General features: G+C 51.6%; 1 protein-coding gene across 1 annotated transcript in view; it reads right to left on the bottom strand.

Annotated features, from left to right (window-relative positions):
• Nucleotides 1–16058, bottom strand: part of COTL1 (coactosin like F-actin binding protein 1) — a 44656-nt gene extending 28598 nt beyond the window's left edge. Inside the window, exons 1-2 of the mRNA XM_082607688.1 lie at nucleotides 15788–16058; nucleotides 15444–15526 (exon numbers count right to left, since the gene is read on the bottom strand). Of these exons, the coding sequence (XP_082463814.1) occupies nucleotides 15444–15526; nucleotides 15788–15864 (160 nt within the window). The 5' untranslated portion in view covers nucleotides 15865–16058. The remainder of the gene's footprint in view (nucleotides 1–15443; nucleotides 15527–15787) is intronic.
• Between the last annotated feature and the right edge of the window lie 359 nt (nucleotides 16059–16417).

The following is a 16417-nucleotide window of genomic DNA, read 5'->3' as shown; positions in this document are numbered from 1 at the left end:
CTGGTCCGGAAAGATCCCGCATTCCGCGGAGCAACTAAGCCCGTGTGCCACAACTACTGGGACTGCGGTCTAGAGCCCGTGAGCCACAACTACTGAGCCCACATGTCTATAGCCTGTGCTCCGCAACAAGAGAAGCCACCGCAATGAGAAGCTCGTGCACCACACGAAGAGCAGCCCCCGCTCGCCACAACTAGAGAAAGCCCGCGCGCAGCAACAAAGACCCAAGGCAGCCTAAAATAAATAAAATTTTTTTAAATCCCTTGCTCTTTTTTTTTTTTTTTTTTTTTGCAGTACGTGGGCCTCTCACCGCTGTGGCCTCTCCCATTGCAGACCACAGGCTCCGGACGCACAGGCCCAGCGGCCGTGGTTCACGGGACCCCCCAGACCAGAGCACGAACCTGCACCCCCCGCATCGGCAGGCGGACTCCCAACCACTGCACCACCAGGGAAGCCCTCCCTTGCCCATTTTTACTTGGGTTATTGGTCTTGGTATTGTTGAGTTGTAAGAGTTCTTTACACATTCTGGAAGCTAGACCATTATCAGATGTTTGGTTAGAGGGCCTCCCCTTTTGCTGGGCTCATTCCTCACCCAGATACCCGCATGCCTGGCTCCTTTTCATTCAGGTCTTGCCTTAGCGTCACCTCCTCTTTAGGCCTCCCCTGACCACCCTGGCTAATAGTGGCCTCCCCACAATCTACCTCTGGCCCATTGCTTCATTTCATTTTCTTAGCACTCATCTCATTCTGAAAAGATCAGATTTGCTAGCTCGTCTATTAGCTACCCCTGCATTCCCATTGAATGTAAGCTCTGTGAACTGGATCCCCCAACTTCCCCAGTACCAAGAGTGCCTGGCACATAGTAGGTCCGCAATGTACATTTGTTGGATAATGAGTAGTTACAAAGCACCAAAGAAGAGGGTAAGTTACTTTCCCCAAATCGATACACGGCAGTAGGTTTTGGCAAATCAAGAACAGAGCAAGTGGGATTTCCCTGGTGGCACAGTGGTTAAGAATCTGCCTGCCAATGCACGGGACGCGGGTTCGAGCCCTGATCCGGGAAGATCCCACATGCCGCGGAGCAACTAAGCCCATGAGCCACAACTACTAAGCCTGTGCTCTAGAGCCCGTAAGCCACAACTACGGAGCCCTCATGTCACAACTACTGAAGCCTGCGCGCCTAGAGCCCGTGCTCCGCAACAAGGGGAGCCACTGCAATGAGCCCATGCACTGCAACGAAGAGTAGCCCCCGCTCACCGCAACTAGAGAAAGCCCCCACGCAGCAACGAAGACCCAACACAGCCAAAAAAAAAAAAAAAAAAAAAAGAACAGAGCAAGTCATGTAAATCAACTTTACTTCAATAAAACTAAAACCAAACCAAAACCAACACAAACACAAAAAAACAGAGCAAATGGTATCCCAGCTCAGGGCTGCAAGAGCTCGCCTGGAGTGAACACAGGCTCCCTCCTCGGTTGGGCAGGGAGCTCACACAGGCATTGCACAGAGCCTGGCTCTTCTCACTCCTCCTCAGAAGCCCCAGCGTGTGACCCAGAGGGGCCTGCGGCCTGCCCAAGGCAGCAGCTTCCTTTATTTGCAAACCATGAACAGTGTATACTCCATTCTAGAGCCAAGGTAGAATTATAGCCAAAAAAGAGGAAGAACACTACTTCCGGGTCAGATCAGATGACCTCCAAGGGCCATCCTTTCGGTCAAAAGTAGCAGAGTGACAATTCTTCCCTGGGAAGAATGGAGGCGTTTGAATTACGAAGTGTTGTTCCCCAGAGACCATCACAGGTTTTTCACTTGAGCAAAGGCAGAAAAAGTACCTCTGAGCTGCATATTCTTAGAAATGTACCACCAGCCAGAGGCACAGGCCTCGGGTCTGCCCACTGGCATTCAAGAAAAAAGCTTGTGGAAAATTGTTAAGAGGATACCTCCTAAGAGTTCCTATTACAGGAGAAAAACAATTTTTTTTCTTTTCTTTTTATTGTATCTATATCAGACGGTGGATGTTAACCTATTATGGTCATCATTGCATGATATATGTAAAGCAAACCATCATGCTGTACCCCTTAAACTTACACAGTGGTGCATGCCAATTATTTCTCAATAAAACTGGGGGAGGGGAAGAGGAAAAAAAAGAAAAGAGCTCGCCCGTGGTCTTCCCTCCTTGTTTCAAAAGAATTTCAGCTGCAAGTGCTGCAGGGTGTCAGGAATGGTGGCCAGGAGCACAGGCACTGGGTAAGGAACACAGCTCCACCTCTGTGCAACCCCGGGCCAGTGACGTTATGGCTCTGAGCCTCAGTTTTCCTGTCTATGAAATGGGAAGGACAACAGGGCCTACAACATGGGGTCACGGTGTCGATGAAATGAAATCACGATTAGATGACTCTGGCTGGCAAAACAGTGGCCCCTAAAGATGTCCACATCCTAATCTCCAGAACCTGTGACTCTGTGACTTGACACGGCAAAGGGGACTTGGTGGGTGTGATTAAATTAAGGACCTCAGCATGGGGAGATTATCCCGGATGATCCGAGTGGGCCCAAAGTCATCACAAGGGTCCTCAAATAGGGAAGAGAGGGAGGCAGAAGAATCAGAGAGATGGCATCGTGAGAAGGACTCAACCAGCCATTGTCGGCCTTGAAGGTGGAGGAAGGGGCCACGAGCCAAGGGGTGCAGGCGTCTCTAGAAGCTGGAAAAGGCCAGGAAATCAATTCTCCTTTCAAGCCTCCAGAAGGTACACAGCGGCCCACACTTGATGTTAGCGCAGTGAGGTTGATTTTGGACTTCTGCCCTCCAGAACTCTAAGATGAGAAAATTACATTGGTTTAAACCACTAAGTTTGTGGTCATCTGCTACAGCAGCCACAGGAAACTCATACAATGACCTCAGCACAATTCCTGGCACAATAAAAGCTCAGCGTTCACCATTATTTTTGAAGTATTACTATTACTTATTATTGGCAAGGAAGCTTATACAAATGCACGGATGATAAAAAAAGATTAAGTACATGAGGAAAAACGAGACAGATGACCAGAAACTAAGTCCAGAATTAAACAGGATGTCAGGCAGGTTAATTTCAAATGCACTGATGAAATAAAACACAAAATGCTGAGCTTAACAGCCCTGCCTTCACATACAGGCCTCTGGGGACCTGCCCCTGCAGAGGCCACTGAGCGGAATCTGAAAAGCCGAAAGCATCAAATTAAGTCGGTGAGGAATGCAGCCACGCACGGGCTCCGGGGCAGGGAGCTGGGCCAGAGGCCAGTGCGGGTGAGGGTTTCAGAGCCCCGGCACCTGCAGGCCCTCCATACAGGCCCCTGGGCAGTTATATTGGCAGAGGGAACAGCGGGCCGTCCAGGGGTGAGCTCGGCTCTCAAACATCTCGGGGGACTGTGTTCATTCATCTATTCAACACCCACCTGGGGAGAATGCCAGGTGCTGGTCCAGGTGCTGACGGTACAGCAGAGAACCAAGCAGAGCAGGCTTCTGCCCCCCAGGAGCTCAGATTCTAGCAGAAGAGTCAGATACCAAACAGATACATGAACAGTCATGTGGATATAGCTTGGGGAGTTAGTAAGTGCTACAGCCCACGACTTGGGTCCACACAAGGGAGTGACACACCCACTGGTGAAAAAGAGATGGGGATATCATCTCACACCAGTTAGAATGGCCATCATCAAAAAATCTACAAACGGGCCTCCCTGGTGGCGCAGTGGTTGAGAGTCCGCCTGCCGATGCAGGGGATACGGGTTCGTGCCCCGGTCTGGGAGGATCCCATATGCCGCGGAGCGGCTGGGCCCGTGAGCCAAGGCCGCTGGGCCTGCGCGTCCGGAGCCTGTGCTCCGCAACGGGGGAGGCCACAACAGTGAGAGGCCTGCATACCGCAAAAAAAAAAAAAAAAAAAAAAAGCAAAAAATCTACAAACAACAAATGCTGGAGAGGGTGTGGAGAAAAGGGAACCCTCTTGCACTGTTGGTGGGAATGTAAATTGATACAGCCACTATGGAGAACAGTATGGAGGTTCCTTAAAAAACTAAAAATAGAACTACCACATGACCCAGCAATCCCACTACTGGGCGTATACCCTGAGAAAACCATAATTCAAAAAGACACATGCACCCCAATGTTCATTGCAGCTCTATTTACATTAGCCAGGACACGGAAGCAACCTAAGTGTCCATTGACAGATGAATGGATAAAGAAGATGTGGCACATATACACAATGGAATATTACTCAGCCATAAAAAGAAATGAAATTGAGTTATTTGTAGTGAGGTGGATGGACCTAGAGTCTGTCATACAGAGTGAAGTAAGTCAGAAAGAGAAAAATGAATACTGTATGCTAACACATATATATGGAATCTAAAAAAAAAAAAAAAAAGTGGTCATGAAGAACCTAGGGGCAAGACAGCAATAAAGATGCAGACCTACTAGAGAATAGACTTGAGGACACGGGGAAGGGGAAGGGGAAGCTGGGACAAAGTGAGACAGTGACATGGACATATATACACTACCAGACGTAAAATAGATAGCTAGTGGGAAGAAGCCACATAGCACGGGGAGATCAGCTCGGTGCTTTATGACCACCTAGAGGAGTGGGATAGGGAGGGTGGGAGGAAGGGAGACGCAAGAGGGAAGAGATATTGGGATATATGTATATGTACAGCTGATTCACTTTGTTATACAGCAGAAACTAACACACCCTTATAAAGCAATTATACTCCAATAAAGATGTTAAAAAAATAATATTAAGTAATTAATTAATTAATAAAAAGAGAGATTGGAACCAGGTAACCAAGAGGGGTGGAGATGCTCCACTGAGGATACCACCGCCAGAGAGACAAAGTCTCCCTTTCCAGGATCTCGCCATGGAACTGAAGAAACAGACGCATACGTAACCACCGCAGAATGTGATGAGCATCACAAAGGCAAGGAGGGGATCTGAATGGAGGGGATATTTACACTGGGCCTTGACGGATGTATAGAAGTCCTCCAGGAAAGCAGAACGGACAAGGACAGGGCCGGAAGAGGGAAGACTATGCTCAAGTCCCAAGGAAGGGGGAGGCAGGGCAGCACAGGGCAGGGGAAAGGCTGGGAGCCTCGGACACAGATCTGGGTTCAGAGTCCAAGTTTTCTACCTACTGTGCCATCTCAAGCAAGTGACTTCTTAAAAAATTTTTGTTTATGGGGTGAAACATTCTTTTTTTTTTTTTTTTTGCGGCACGCGGGCCTCTCACTGTTATGGCCTCTCCTGTTGTGGAGCACAGGCTCCGGATGTGCAGGCCCAGCGGCCATGGCTCATGGGCCCAGCCGGGGGCACAAACCCACGTCCCCTGCGTCGGCAGGCGGACTCTCAACCACTGCGCCACCAGGGAAGCCCCAGGGTGAAACATTCTTTAAGTTCCATAGTGCTTTACAATTTTCAAAAGTTTCAGACACATGATTTCCTATAATCCCATAATAACCCTTTCTTCCCCCTACCCCTAACTTGCCCCTCCCCCCCTCCCCTCTCCCCACTGGTAACCACTAGTTTGTTCTCTATATCTGTGAGTCTACCATGCAAGTGACTTTTGACTCTCCAAGGAAACCATCAGATTCCTTATCAGTAAAATGGGGCTGACTCCTACTCTGGTCCATTGTACTTATTACATACACACCCCTCATGGATAAGAAAAATTATAATAGATGAGCTAATACATGCAAAGCGCCACACAGTGCGGGGCATTTGGCATCCATGGGGTCAGAATCATGTGTTGGGAATGTGCATGCGTGGGGTGAGCTGGCGAGCATCCCATCCTAAGGAACATTCCATGTCATCTCTAAGCATTTGGACCTTACGGGCAAAAACTACAAAAGGTTGTTAAAGGGAGAGAGAAGTCCCCCTCCCATCCCCACCCCCGCCTGGACTGCAATCTCGCCAGGGTCAGGAAAGGGTCAACTCAGCACTCAGCAAAGGGCTTCCCTACAGCAGGCACTCAATAAATATCCCAGAGAAGGAAAAGCCAGCGCCAAGGGTGGACCCAGGAAACACCCACACTTATGGGGCACGAAAGGGAAGGAGAACCAGCAGAAGGAAGTGAGAGCAAGAGATGAGAAACAGAAAAGGAGAACTAGGCAAGCTTTGCAGTGCAGAAGCAGAAGGATGGGAAAATTATCTTTTCAGTGAGTAGTGGTTGCTGACCAAGGCTGGAAGGAGGGAACGTGGAATAAAGACAAAGAAACGGGGCTTCCCTGGTGGTGGTGCAGTGGTTAAGGATCCGCCTGCCAACGCGGGGCACACGGGTTCAAGCCCTGGTCCAGGAAGACCCCACATGCCGCAGAGCAACTACGCCCGTGCACCACAGCTACTGAGCCTGCGCTCTAGAGCCTGCGAGCCACAACTACTGAGCCCATGTGACACAACTACTGAAGCCCGCGCGCCTAGAGCCCGTGCTCCGCAACAAGAGAAGCCACCGCAATGAGAAGCCCGCGCACCGCAACGAAGAGCAGCCCCCGCTCACCGCAACTAGAGAAAGCCCATACGCAGCAACAAAGACCCAATGCAGCCAAAAATAAATAAATTTATTTAAAAAAAGACAAAGAAACGGCCACTACATTTGGCCACCAGAAGGTGACAGAGGACCTGTGCACAGGGTGCCAAGCTCTCGTTATGGGGGGGATGCCAGGATGTAACGAGGTGAAAAAAGGATGGGAGATGAGAACATAGATATAACATTTACACGATCCACAAGCGATACTTTCCAAAAGTTTGCATTAATGTCTAAAGAGTTTCAAGGAGCAGAAACTCAATTCATTTCAACTAATTGAACACTTTTACGGAACCACAGACACCCTACGTACCAGGAAAAGGGACATCTAGCAACCTTCTCCTTGGGAGATGGGGCCACCAACTCCAAAGCAAGCACAAATATCACCCAGAAGAGCTGTCACAAAGCCCAAGCAGCTCATGACACAAAGAAGCCACACAATGCAGCTCAGGACCTCCCAGCAACAGATGTGTGGGCCAAGAAGGCAGTGGGAGAGTGAATTTTCCAGAAAACTGTGAGGGAATGTCTCAATAGCCCTTCAGGTGCCACTTAAGATTCATCACCCAACATTGTTTCTGGAGCAACAGAAACGATGTTTCAGTCAATGTTTGTTGAATGCTGAGGAACAGACTATTTAGCAGTTTACAATGTCCGAAGCACTGTCACAGATTTACAGCTTCCTTTTGACCTCATACTGCCTTAGACTCCCTAGGCAATTTCTCTTCATCCCTTCTCACACCAATTTCTAAATTTGAGCGAAGCTAGGGGGAAAAGATCCACGTGGAGAAGAGCAAAATACATAGACCGCCACTTGTACGTGTGTTGTACAGCTGCACAGGCAGAGGCCATGGACAGCAAGTGTATTTGTCTCTTTCTCGTCCCATCCCTCTTGCAGTAACAGCAAAGATTCTCTCCTTGACTAAACTCTAACCAGGCTCTTCTAAGCTCTTTTTCAACTAGGTCTCAACTTCTGGACTTCTGTGTTCATCCCTGCCTTATCCGATTTTAGCAAGGATCCTGCCAAATCAGTTAAGCCAGAATCCCCCATCCTCCATATCCGATCACCCTTGATATCTAATTGGGCTCCTCATCCCCACCCTCCCCCAGTGATATCTGATCACTGGCCTGCCTTCAGCAAGTATCCCGTTAGGTCAGTTCAGCCAGAATCCCCCCTCACCCCTGACCCTTCCTCTTGGTAACTTTCTATCCACGGATCCCCCACCTTGCTCCTTGACTATAAATTCCCACTTTTCCTTGTTGCATTCAGAGTTGGACCTGATCTCTCTCCCCTGTAGTGGTCCCTACACCTACCCCAACAGTCCCCTGAATAAAGTTTGCCTTACTGTTCTTTTTTTTTTTTTTTTTTTGGGGTACGCGGGCCTCTCACTGTTGTGGCCTCTCCCGTTGCGGAGCACAGGCTCCGGACGCGCAGGCCCAGCGGCCACGGCTCATGGGCCTAGCCACTTCGCGGCATGTGGGATCTTCCTGGACCAGGGCACGAACCCATGTCCCCTGCATCGTCAGGTGGACTCTCACTGCGCCACCAGGGAAGCCCTGCCTTACTGTTCTTTAACAAGAGTTAGAATGAATGGTTTTTTTCTTTAACAATAAAGACACCCCCGTTTTCCTTAGGAACCATCCCACTGCCATACTCAGTCCCTGGTAGGGCTGACCCCATCCCAGAGGGGCATTTCCTATACCTAAGCTAATGCATTTTGCCACTCTTCTTGGGAGCAGAACAGACTAGAGAAGGGGGCTGTGAGAGAGAAGGAGAATGCATGGTCAACAAGGGCCTCTTCCTTAAATATCTATGCCAAGGGGTCAGGCAGCCTCCCCTAACATACCTCCCATGATGGGGGTCTTACTACCTCCAGTGACAGCCCATTCTAACTTGAGGCCAGTTCTTCCTCAGGCAAACCCAAAATCTGTCCCTGAAATTCCTACTGTTTGGTCCTCTACCACATGGGGTTGGGATGAGGGTAGGAACACTGAAGAAGTCCATACCTTCCACAGGACAGCTCCTCAAACATCTGAAGACAACACTCCTGTCCCCCTGAGGTGTCTCTCCAAGTGAAATATGCCCCATTTCCTCAGTCAGTTCTCACATGAGAGGTTTTGAATTCCTTGCCCAACCTGGATTCTCCTCTCTTAGCCTGTCCCAGCCATCTACCCTGGATGCTATGACCAGGACTCTTCTAGAGGGAAATGAGAAAGAACCCTCTCAAGCTGCCTTAAGGAAAAAAAAAAAATCATTGGCTCATGAAAGCAAACAGCCAGGAGAGAGCTTCAGGCATGGCTGGATCCAGGAGTTTAAGCCATGTCATCTGTTCTCCATCCTCCATCTTTGGCTCTATACCTGAGTTCTCAGGTTCCCTCTCCAAATGGTTGATGGGTGCTGCAAGCCCCAAGCCTTCAATGTGCTTACAGGTCTTAATCCCAGAGAAAGATAAAGGGACCCAAAGTCTAAGGGATGGAGCTGATTGGTTTGACTTGAGTCACCTGGGCCCAACCCTGAACCAATCAGTTAACAGACTTGTTAACAGTTAATGGCTTACTCTGATTGGCCAGATCTGGGTCATGTGCCCTCTCAGTGGGGAGAGGCGGAGTCAGCCTCACTGGAACTACATTGGCTGAGCAGGCTTATTATAAAATGACAGGGAGAAGTTCCTCAGAACGATGGGATGCTGGACAGACAAAAACATGCAACCCCACATCTCTCTGTGAGTGATGTTTGAGCTGAACACTCCAGACTCACCAGAGCATCATGGGAATATCATCTGCACCCAGACAGACCACCTTCCAAAGTGCTACATTACCAGTAACCACATTTATTGAGCAGCCACTCTATACCAGGCATTGCCCTACAAGCTTTGTGTGTATCACGTCAATGTACCCTCACAACAACCCTGTACACCATGTGCAATTACTATCCCCATCTTACAGAAGAGGAAACAGAGCATCTGGGAGACTTGACCAAGGTCACACAGCGCAGCAAGGCTACAAGTCAAGGCAAGACACCCTGGCTCCAACATCGATGCTCGTAACTGTAACTGATCGGCTCTAAAATCTGCACCAGCAGAAAACTGGATTCATTCCCAGGCGGCTGGATTCTGTCTAAAATAAAACTGCTTGCAACAGAGTATTCTGGGGTCCATCAATAAAAGATCTATTAAACAATGCTACATTTATATGCGAGAACATTCTGGAGCTACTTTAAAGGCTGGGCGATGACAATAAAACAACAGCTCCATGAGGACAGGGGGGTCTTTCTCTGCTTCTATATTTATCCTTGGTGCCTAGAACAGTACCCTACAGAGTAGCCACTCGTATACATCGGAGGAGGGAAAGAGGGAACGAACGAATGAATGGACAAATTTCTGAACGTTAAACTATATCTGAACTATATCTGGTTTTTATTCCCTTCTTTCTGCTTAGTCTTGCTTTCTGAGTACCCTGCAAAGGACGTGTATTACTTGTAAGGTACAGAAACAAGACATGATTTCATAGACAGCCCGAGCCATGGCCCCAACACACACACATGATCCGTAAGCCCTGATGCTGAGATCAGAGAGATCACGTGACCGGTCAATCTGCCAAACAGCTCCTTTCTCCTTTGCCAGCTGAGCCCTGGCTCCTCCCCACTCCCCGGGGCTCTGCTGGGGCAACCAAAGACCCTCCAGCCCAGCTCGGTACCCGTTCCCACCCCATCACCTCTTCCCCCTCCGATCTCTCTGGTGCTCTCAGACCACATACGTTACTTCCACAACAATTAAATCCACTGATAATCGCAGTGATTACCATTTATGGAGCACATACTGCATCTTTGGCGCCATGGACCTGCTTCCTTAATCCTGCTAATGACCACATTATAGCAAAAGAAAGAGCAGATCAACTCACCTGCTCCAGATCACATGACGGGTGAGTATTTGAACCCAGCCCAGCCCTTTAACCACTGTGCTAACCACCCCGTTACCATGTACTGAGCACCTACTGCATGCAGGCCCAGGCTAAAGGTCTCATGCATGCCCACATGGGGCCTACTGCGTGCCAGCCTGGGGTTGAGCGCCTCTCATGGGCAAACCCAGAGCTGAGTGCCTACTGTGTGCTGAGCTGGGGCACGCACTGAAAGCTTCAGAGCAGAAAGCACACTGTCATCCTAAGTGCTAGGAAAATAAAAATGCCATAAAAAGTAAGAGTAATGGGCTTCCCTGGTGGCGCAGTGGTTGAGAGTCCACCTGCCGATGCAGGGGACGCGGGTTCATGCCCCGGTCCGGGAAGATTCCACATGCCGTGGAGTGGCTGGGCCCGTGAGCCATGGCCGCTGAGCCTGCGCGTCCGGAGCCTGTGCTCCGCAACGGGAGAGGCCACAACAGTGAGCGGCCCGCGTACCGCAAAAAAAAAAAAAAAAAAAAAAAAAAAGTAACAGTAACAAGAGCATCAGGGAGGTGCTGGGCTCTCCTTTTGGACATACTATTTCAGTTAACCCTCCCAGTCACCATCAGAGGCAGGCACCATCAGGACCTGCATTTTACAGAGCAGAAAACTGTGGCACAGAGAAAGGGATGTCCTTGCCCAAGGCCACACAGCAAGGGGCAGAGTTGGGACGTGAATCTAGAGCTTTTCTGATTCCCAAGGGTTATGGCTGTTGAAATACAGAAGGGATTGCACTAGACTGGTTTGCTGGCTCAATCCCAGATGGACAGATACAGGGGAGAGGAATTCTGCCCAGAGGGAACCTCCAAAATCACTGGCCTGCAGGCTGGGAGTATGACACAGGGTTAGGCCACAGGTGCACAAAGAAGGGTGTGGGGAGCTCTTGGGCAGGAGAGGTGGGTGGGGACCAAGGGACTGGAAGGGCAAGCAGGCAGCCTGTAAATGCAATGGGCAGATGGGAGCTATAGATGGTTAATGAGCAGAGGAGAAACTTGATTACAGCCCTTCTTTAGGAAGAGTTACTCCCAGTGGGGGGTTGAGGTGGGGTAGATTGGATGTAGGACAAGAAAGAGCAAGGGCTGAGGAACTGTTGCAATAAGCGCGGGCCATGGACCTGTTTTGGGTTTGCCTCTCTTCTGGAAGCAACATGCCCTCCCCTCCACTCTTCCCTTAGGAAACCACCCTCCCCCACCCTGTCTCCTGGTTTGGGTGGGCCTGCCCCTCCCCCTCTCCAGCGGTGGGCACTGATCCAGCTCTAGCCAGCCAGAATGGCGGTGACTGGTTCACAGTGGGCACATGAAGCCAGCCAGGCCAAACAGCGTCTGTCAGTCTGGAGACTTCCATTGAAATCGGTGGCAAAGAGTCTGTCTATCCCCATCAGGATGGCTTTGCCCGCAGCCCGGAAGCTGGGATGGTTAGGGGGCATCTGTATCACCGCTCAGGGGAACCTGCCCTCCTGCCCCCAAGAAGGGCAATAAAGGAGGAAGACAGAGCTAGCAGCAGCAGGAGGGGAGGATGAGTTCGGGCAGCCTTACCTGCAGCTACTACTTGGCCTGGACTTGCCAACTGTGGAAGCTACGCTGAGTTTTTTTGTTTTGTTTTTTTTTTTCGCTTAAGCTAACTGCACTGGGCTTCTCTCACTGCCCCTGACAGATCTCCCACCATTCCACACGGACTGAAGTTTGGGGCAAGAAGCAGGAGCAGAGGCGGTGATGGAGCACTTAGTGCAGAAGGAAGGGGGCCGGGTGAGTCCAGCGCCGGAAGAGCCAGTGCGGGGCACGGAGGGCTCCAAATCCTGCCGGCAGAGAGAAACAGGAGGACGAGGGCCCAGCGAATTTCCAGATCCATGACCTTCAGGAAGCAGCTCCTGCAGACAAGGACAGGCCAGCCTGGGGGCTGAGGAGAGGTGACAGGGAGAGGCTGGACGGGCAGATTCCATTCTGGAAAACCTGGGGGAAGGACAGGAGAAGGAAGACAGTAGCCAGAGGGCACAGGAGAGGTGAAGGAGGGTGTTTCAGACAGAGGATGTCCAAGGAGGGGCTGTCAGGGAGGAGAGAGAGCCCGGGGACCCTCCACCCGCTCATCCCCACAGTGCACATGGAGGGGAGACCAGGTGCTGTTTTCAGGCTCCCAGGTCCGCTGAGACCTTGTGAGAGGTTTTGAAATAGGAAGGCTGGACCAGAGCGGGAGGCTGTCTGCAGAGCAGGGGAGCCTCAGGCCTGTCAGGACACCTGGCTGGGGATGAGGGCCACCAAGAAGCCTCCCTGCATCACATGAATAGGCAAATGTGTCTTTTGTAACCTGCAAACAACCCCACAAGCCCTGACCAGAACCTGCTATATCACTGAAGAAGCCTCATGGCTTAGAAATGAGACCCTAAACCACTTCCTCAGCAAGAAGGGGCCAAGAGCACAGACCTCGGAGCCAGCCTGCCCGGATTCAAGTCCCAGCTCTGCCACGACCTTGCTGTGTGATCTCTGGCAAGTCACTTAACCTCTCTGGGTCTTGGTTTCCTCATCTATGGAAGGGAAGCAAGCTCAGTAACAGAGACAAAGCGTGTGCAGTGTAGTGACTTGCATATAGAAAGTTACTACTCAGCATTCTGAATCCTTGGTCAGTGGGTTATGAGGACACGGCAGTGGGATGGAACCAGCTTTTCTAACACAAACAAGAGTAGACACGGCAACCATAACTCGCCTATACATTTGTCCAACAGATGGCTGGGGAAGGAAGGCGGACTTCCAGCCAAAGCAGACGGAGCCTTCAGATCCCACAGCCCATTCATAAGATCAACAAGCAGCAGGGAAAGCATTTTTAGTTCTCCCACCAGGCCCTCCCCACTCCCCTTCCTGTCACTGGGGGAAGGGTCTGACTAGCAAACCACAAAGCTCCAGGGAGGGAGGAAGTGTTCTCTGACCACAGCCTCGCCCGATGGCCAGGAGCATCTGTTCGGAACCTACTCACAGGATGCCCTTTCTTCCCGGGGTCACCTTCTCCTACTGGATGAAGAGAACAATAGCTTCAGAGGCAGGGGGCGGGGGGCAGGGAAAGACCCCATTCTGATGGTGGGGGTGATGGATGGCCAGCAGGAGGAAACTGCTACCTTACTGTCCAGAGAGGAAAGAAGCCGGCCTATGAGAAAGCCTCAGAGCCAGCAAGGCAAAAATACTGCTGAAACTCCCAGTTATACACCAGATGGGGGGAAAGCCAGGAGTCCGCACTTACTCCACTTGTAAAAGCAGTCATCGTGGTGGCGGAAGGATAGAGGTGGTTCAGAGACTGGGCTCCTCCGCCAGGATTGGAACCCAGGCCCCACCCGCTCCCCATAAGAGGCCCCGTGCGGGCTTCCCTGGTGGCGCAGTGGTTGGGAGTCCACCTGCCGAGGCTGGGGACACGGGTTCGTGCCCCGGTCCGGGAAGATCCCACATGCCGCAGAGCAGCTAGGCCTGTGGGCCATGGCCGCTGAGCCTGCGCGTCCGGAGCCTGTGCTCCGCAACGGGAGAGGCCACGACAGTGAGAGACCTGCGTACCGCAAAAAAAAAAAAAAAAAAAAAAAAAGAGGCCCCGTGCACCTCATTAGATGTGAGTTGTGAAAGTACTTCCCACGCCTGATATTTTAAACAATCCTTTCCAAAAGCAGTGAGTGAACGTCTAGAGGCGGCTCTTAGGAAGACGTTCTAGTTGAAAGAAGATTTAAAAAGTAAACAAACCTCACTACCACCCAGCCCATAGCAGACACTTTATAAATATTCTTTTAATTAGAGTAAATGCAAAATACCATTTGAATAAAGGAAAAGGGCCGCCGCATGACCCTGGGCACGATGAGTACTTTTTATTTATTTCACAAATGACCATGTCCTTTGCACAGGCACTGACTCACCAATCCTCACAACAGCCCTCTAAGATTACAGGTGAGGAAACCAAGGCCCCGAGAGGTCAAGTAATTTGCCCCAAACCACACAGCTAGAGGGTGGCCACGCGGGGATTCCAACCCACCTTGCCGACTGAGTCCCCACCCTAACCTCCAGGCTGCACTGCCTGTGTCTGAATATATCTGTTTCCAAGCTAGAGACCAGAGCCTGGAAAAGAGCCCATTCTCCAATCTCAGCTTTAAAAGGCCCTATTACCAATGATGCTGGGCCTTTTGCTTCTATGGGGTGGGGACGGGGGGTGGGGTTGGGGGGTGGGGACGTGGGGTTGTGGTTCTACCTGCGTTCTTCCCTCCTAATGGTTCAACACACCGCAGGGAAGGGCACAAAGTTTACAAACCCTAAGGATTCTGCTTGAAAGATTTCCTACATATGTAGAAACCTGTTTAACCGCCTCACAGATCAAAATACATTTTCAACCCCACCCGACCCACACCGCCTTCCGGGTGTCCTTCCCGCCCCCCATCAGTGGCTATCTACCGGCAAATATGACCATTCTTCTGACTTTTCACACCACAGATTAGCTTTGCCTTTTCTATCATTTCATATAAATGGGATCCTACGGTGGGTACTCTTTCATATCTGGTTCTATAGTCTACAAATAAAAACATTTCACCAGCACACGGACAATGATTGTGGGAAAAGGGGGGTGGGTGAAGCTGACCGTTTCTAGCTCCTGCAATAAGCGCTAGGATTGTTTTTACTGGGGCTCACTGACCGGTGGAAGGGGAAAGCGGGGAGGGCTCGAGCCAGGAGTTTGGAACAGCGGCAGTTGACGGTTGAAAACTAGCGACCCGCACGAGGCAAAGGAGCTGCCGTGCCTGAAAAGGTTACCTTGGGAGAGAGGAAGCCAGGCGGTCGCCTCTGATAGCTCTGGATGCCCAGAGGGGAGAAGGCTTTGTGAGGCTTTAGAACGCTCAAATCTGGTTCCTACAGAGCCAGAGGCGCCCAGGGTGGCCACAGGCTCCGCCCAGTTTGGCCTCTGCCGCCCCTCCTGGCACTGACAATATCCCCAAAGACGGGGAACTCCCCCAGATGGCGCGTCTCCCTACCTGTGCACTGTTGGATGAAGTCCTGATATTCCGCTCCCTGCTCGCCGGGGACGATGGTGGAGCCGTCATATTTAAAAGTCACCCTTTGGATTGGGAGAAGAGAAAAACACACACACACACATCAGCGTTGGTAGCTGCCTAGTGCCGAGCTTCCAGCAGGACAATCTAAAAGATGCTCTGGCTAGGGAGAAGCCAGCGCTGGCTTTCCACGCCGTCCTGGGTTATGGCTGCGGGAAGACAGCACGGGATGACCCTTCATCCGTCCGGTCTGGAAGACCGCTCAGTGCACCAGGCCCCTTGCGAGCTCGGGAGCGGGGCTTGGAGAGCAAAGGAAAGTTCCTCACCAGATGACGGCCGAGCCGTCGTCGCGCACCAGGTTGTACGCCGTCCGACAAGCCTCTTTGTCGATCTTGGTGGCCATCGCCGCGGTGCCGCAACGGGGATACTGTGCTCGCAAAAACAGATAAGCGCGCTCCGGGACGGCTGCAGGGATCGGAGCAGAGCGGGGCGGGGACGCGCCAAGGGCGGGCAGCGGGCAGCGGCGGCGACAGCGGTGAAGGGAAACGAGCTCTGAGCTCCGAGCGCTGCTCTGGCTCCGAGGGCGCCGGGAGCGCGCGCCAGATCCAGGCCGCGCCGCCCCGCCCCCCTCCGGCCATTGGCCTCCCAGGACGCATCCCGCCCCGCCTCCTCTCTCTATTGGTCATAGGGCGCCGAGGGCGGGGCTCTTTACGAGGCAGCGACCAATCCCGGCCCAAGCGAGTTGCGCAACTCTGCGGCGGGGGCTGTAGGGGACTTCTTTCCCCCCTCCTCCTCCTTCCTCCTCCTCCTCTTCTTCTCCCTACCCCCTCTTCTCCTCTATCCCCCAGCCCTTTCCTCCTTCTCCCACTCCTCCAGCTCCTCCCCCCATTTCCTCCTCCCCAAGCCCTCTTTCTCCTTTCCCTCTCTCTTCTCTTGTCCTGCTCCGTCCTCACTCC

This window comes from Mesoplodon mirus (genome assembly GCF_964341445.2).
Source record: "Mesoplodon mirus genome assembly, chromosome: 19".
NCBI lineage: Eukaryota > Metazoa > Chordata > Mammalia > Artiodactyla > Ziphiidae > Mesoplodon > Mesoplodon mirus.
The sequence above is the reverse complement of the archived record's forward strand: the minus strand, read 5'-3'. Positions and strand labels throughout refer to the sequence as shown.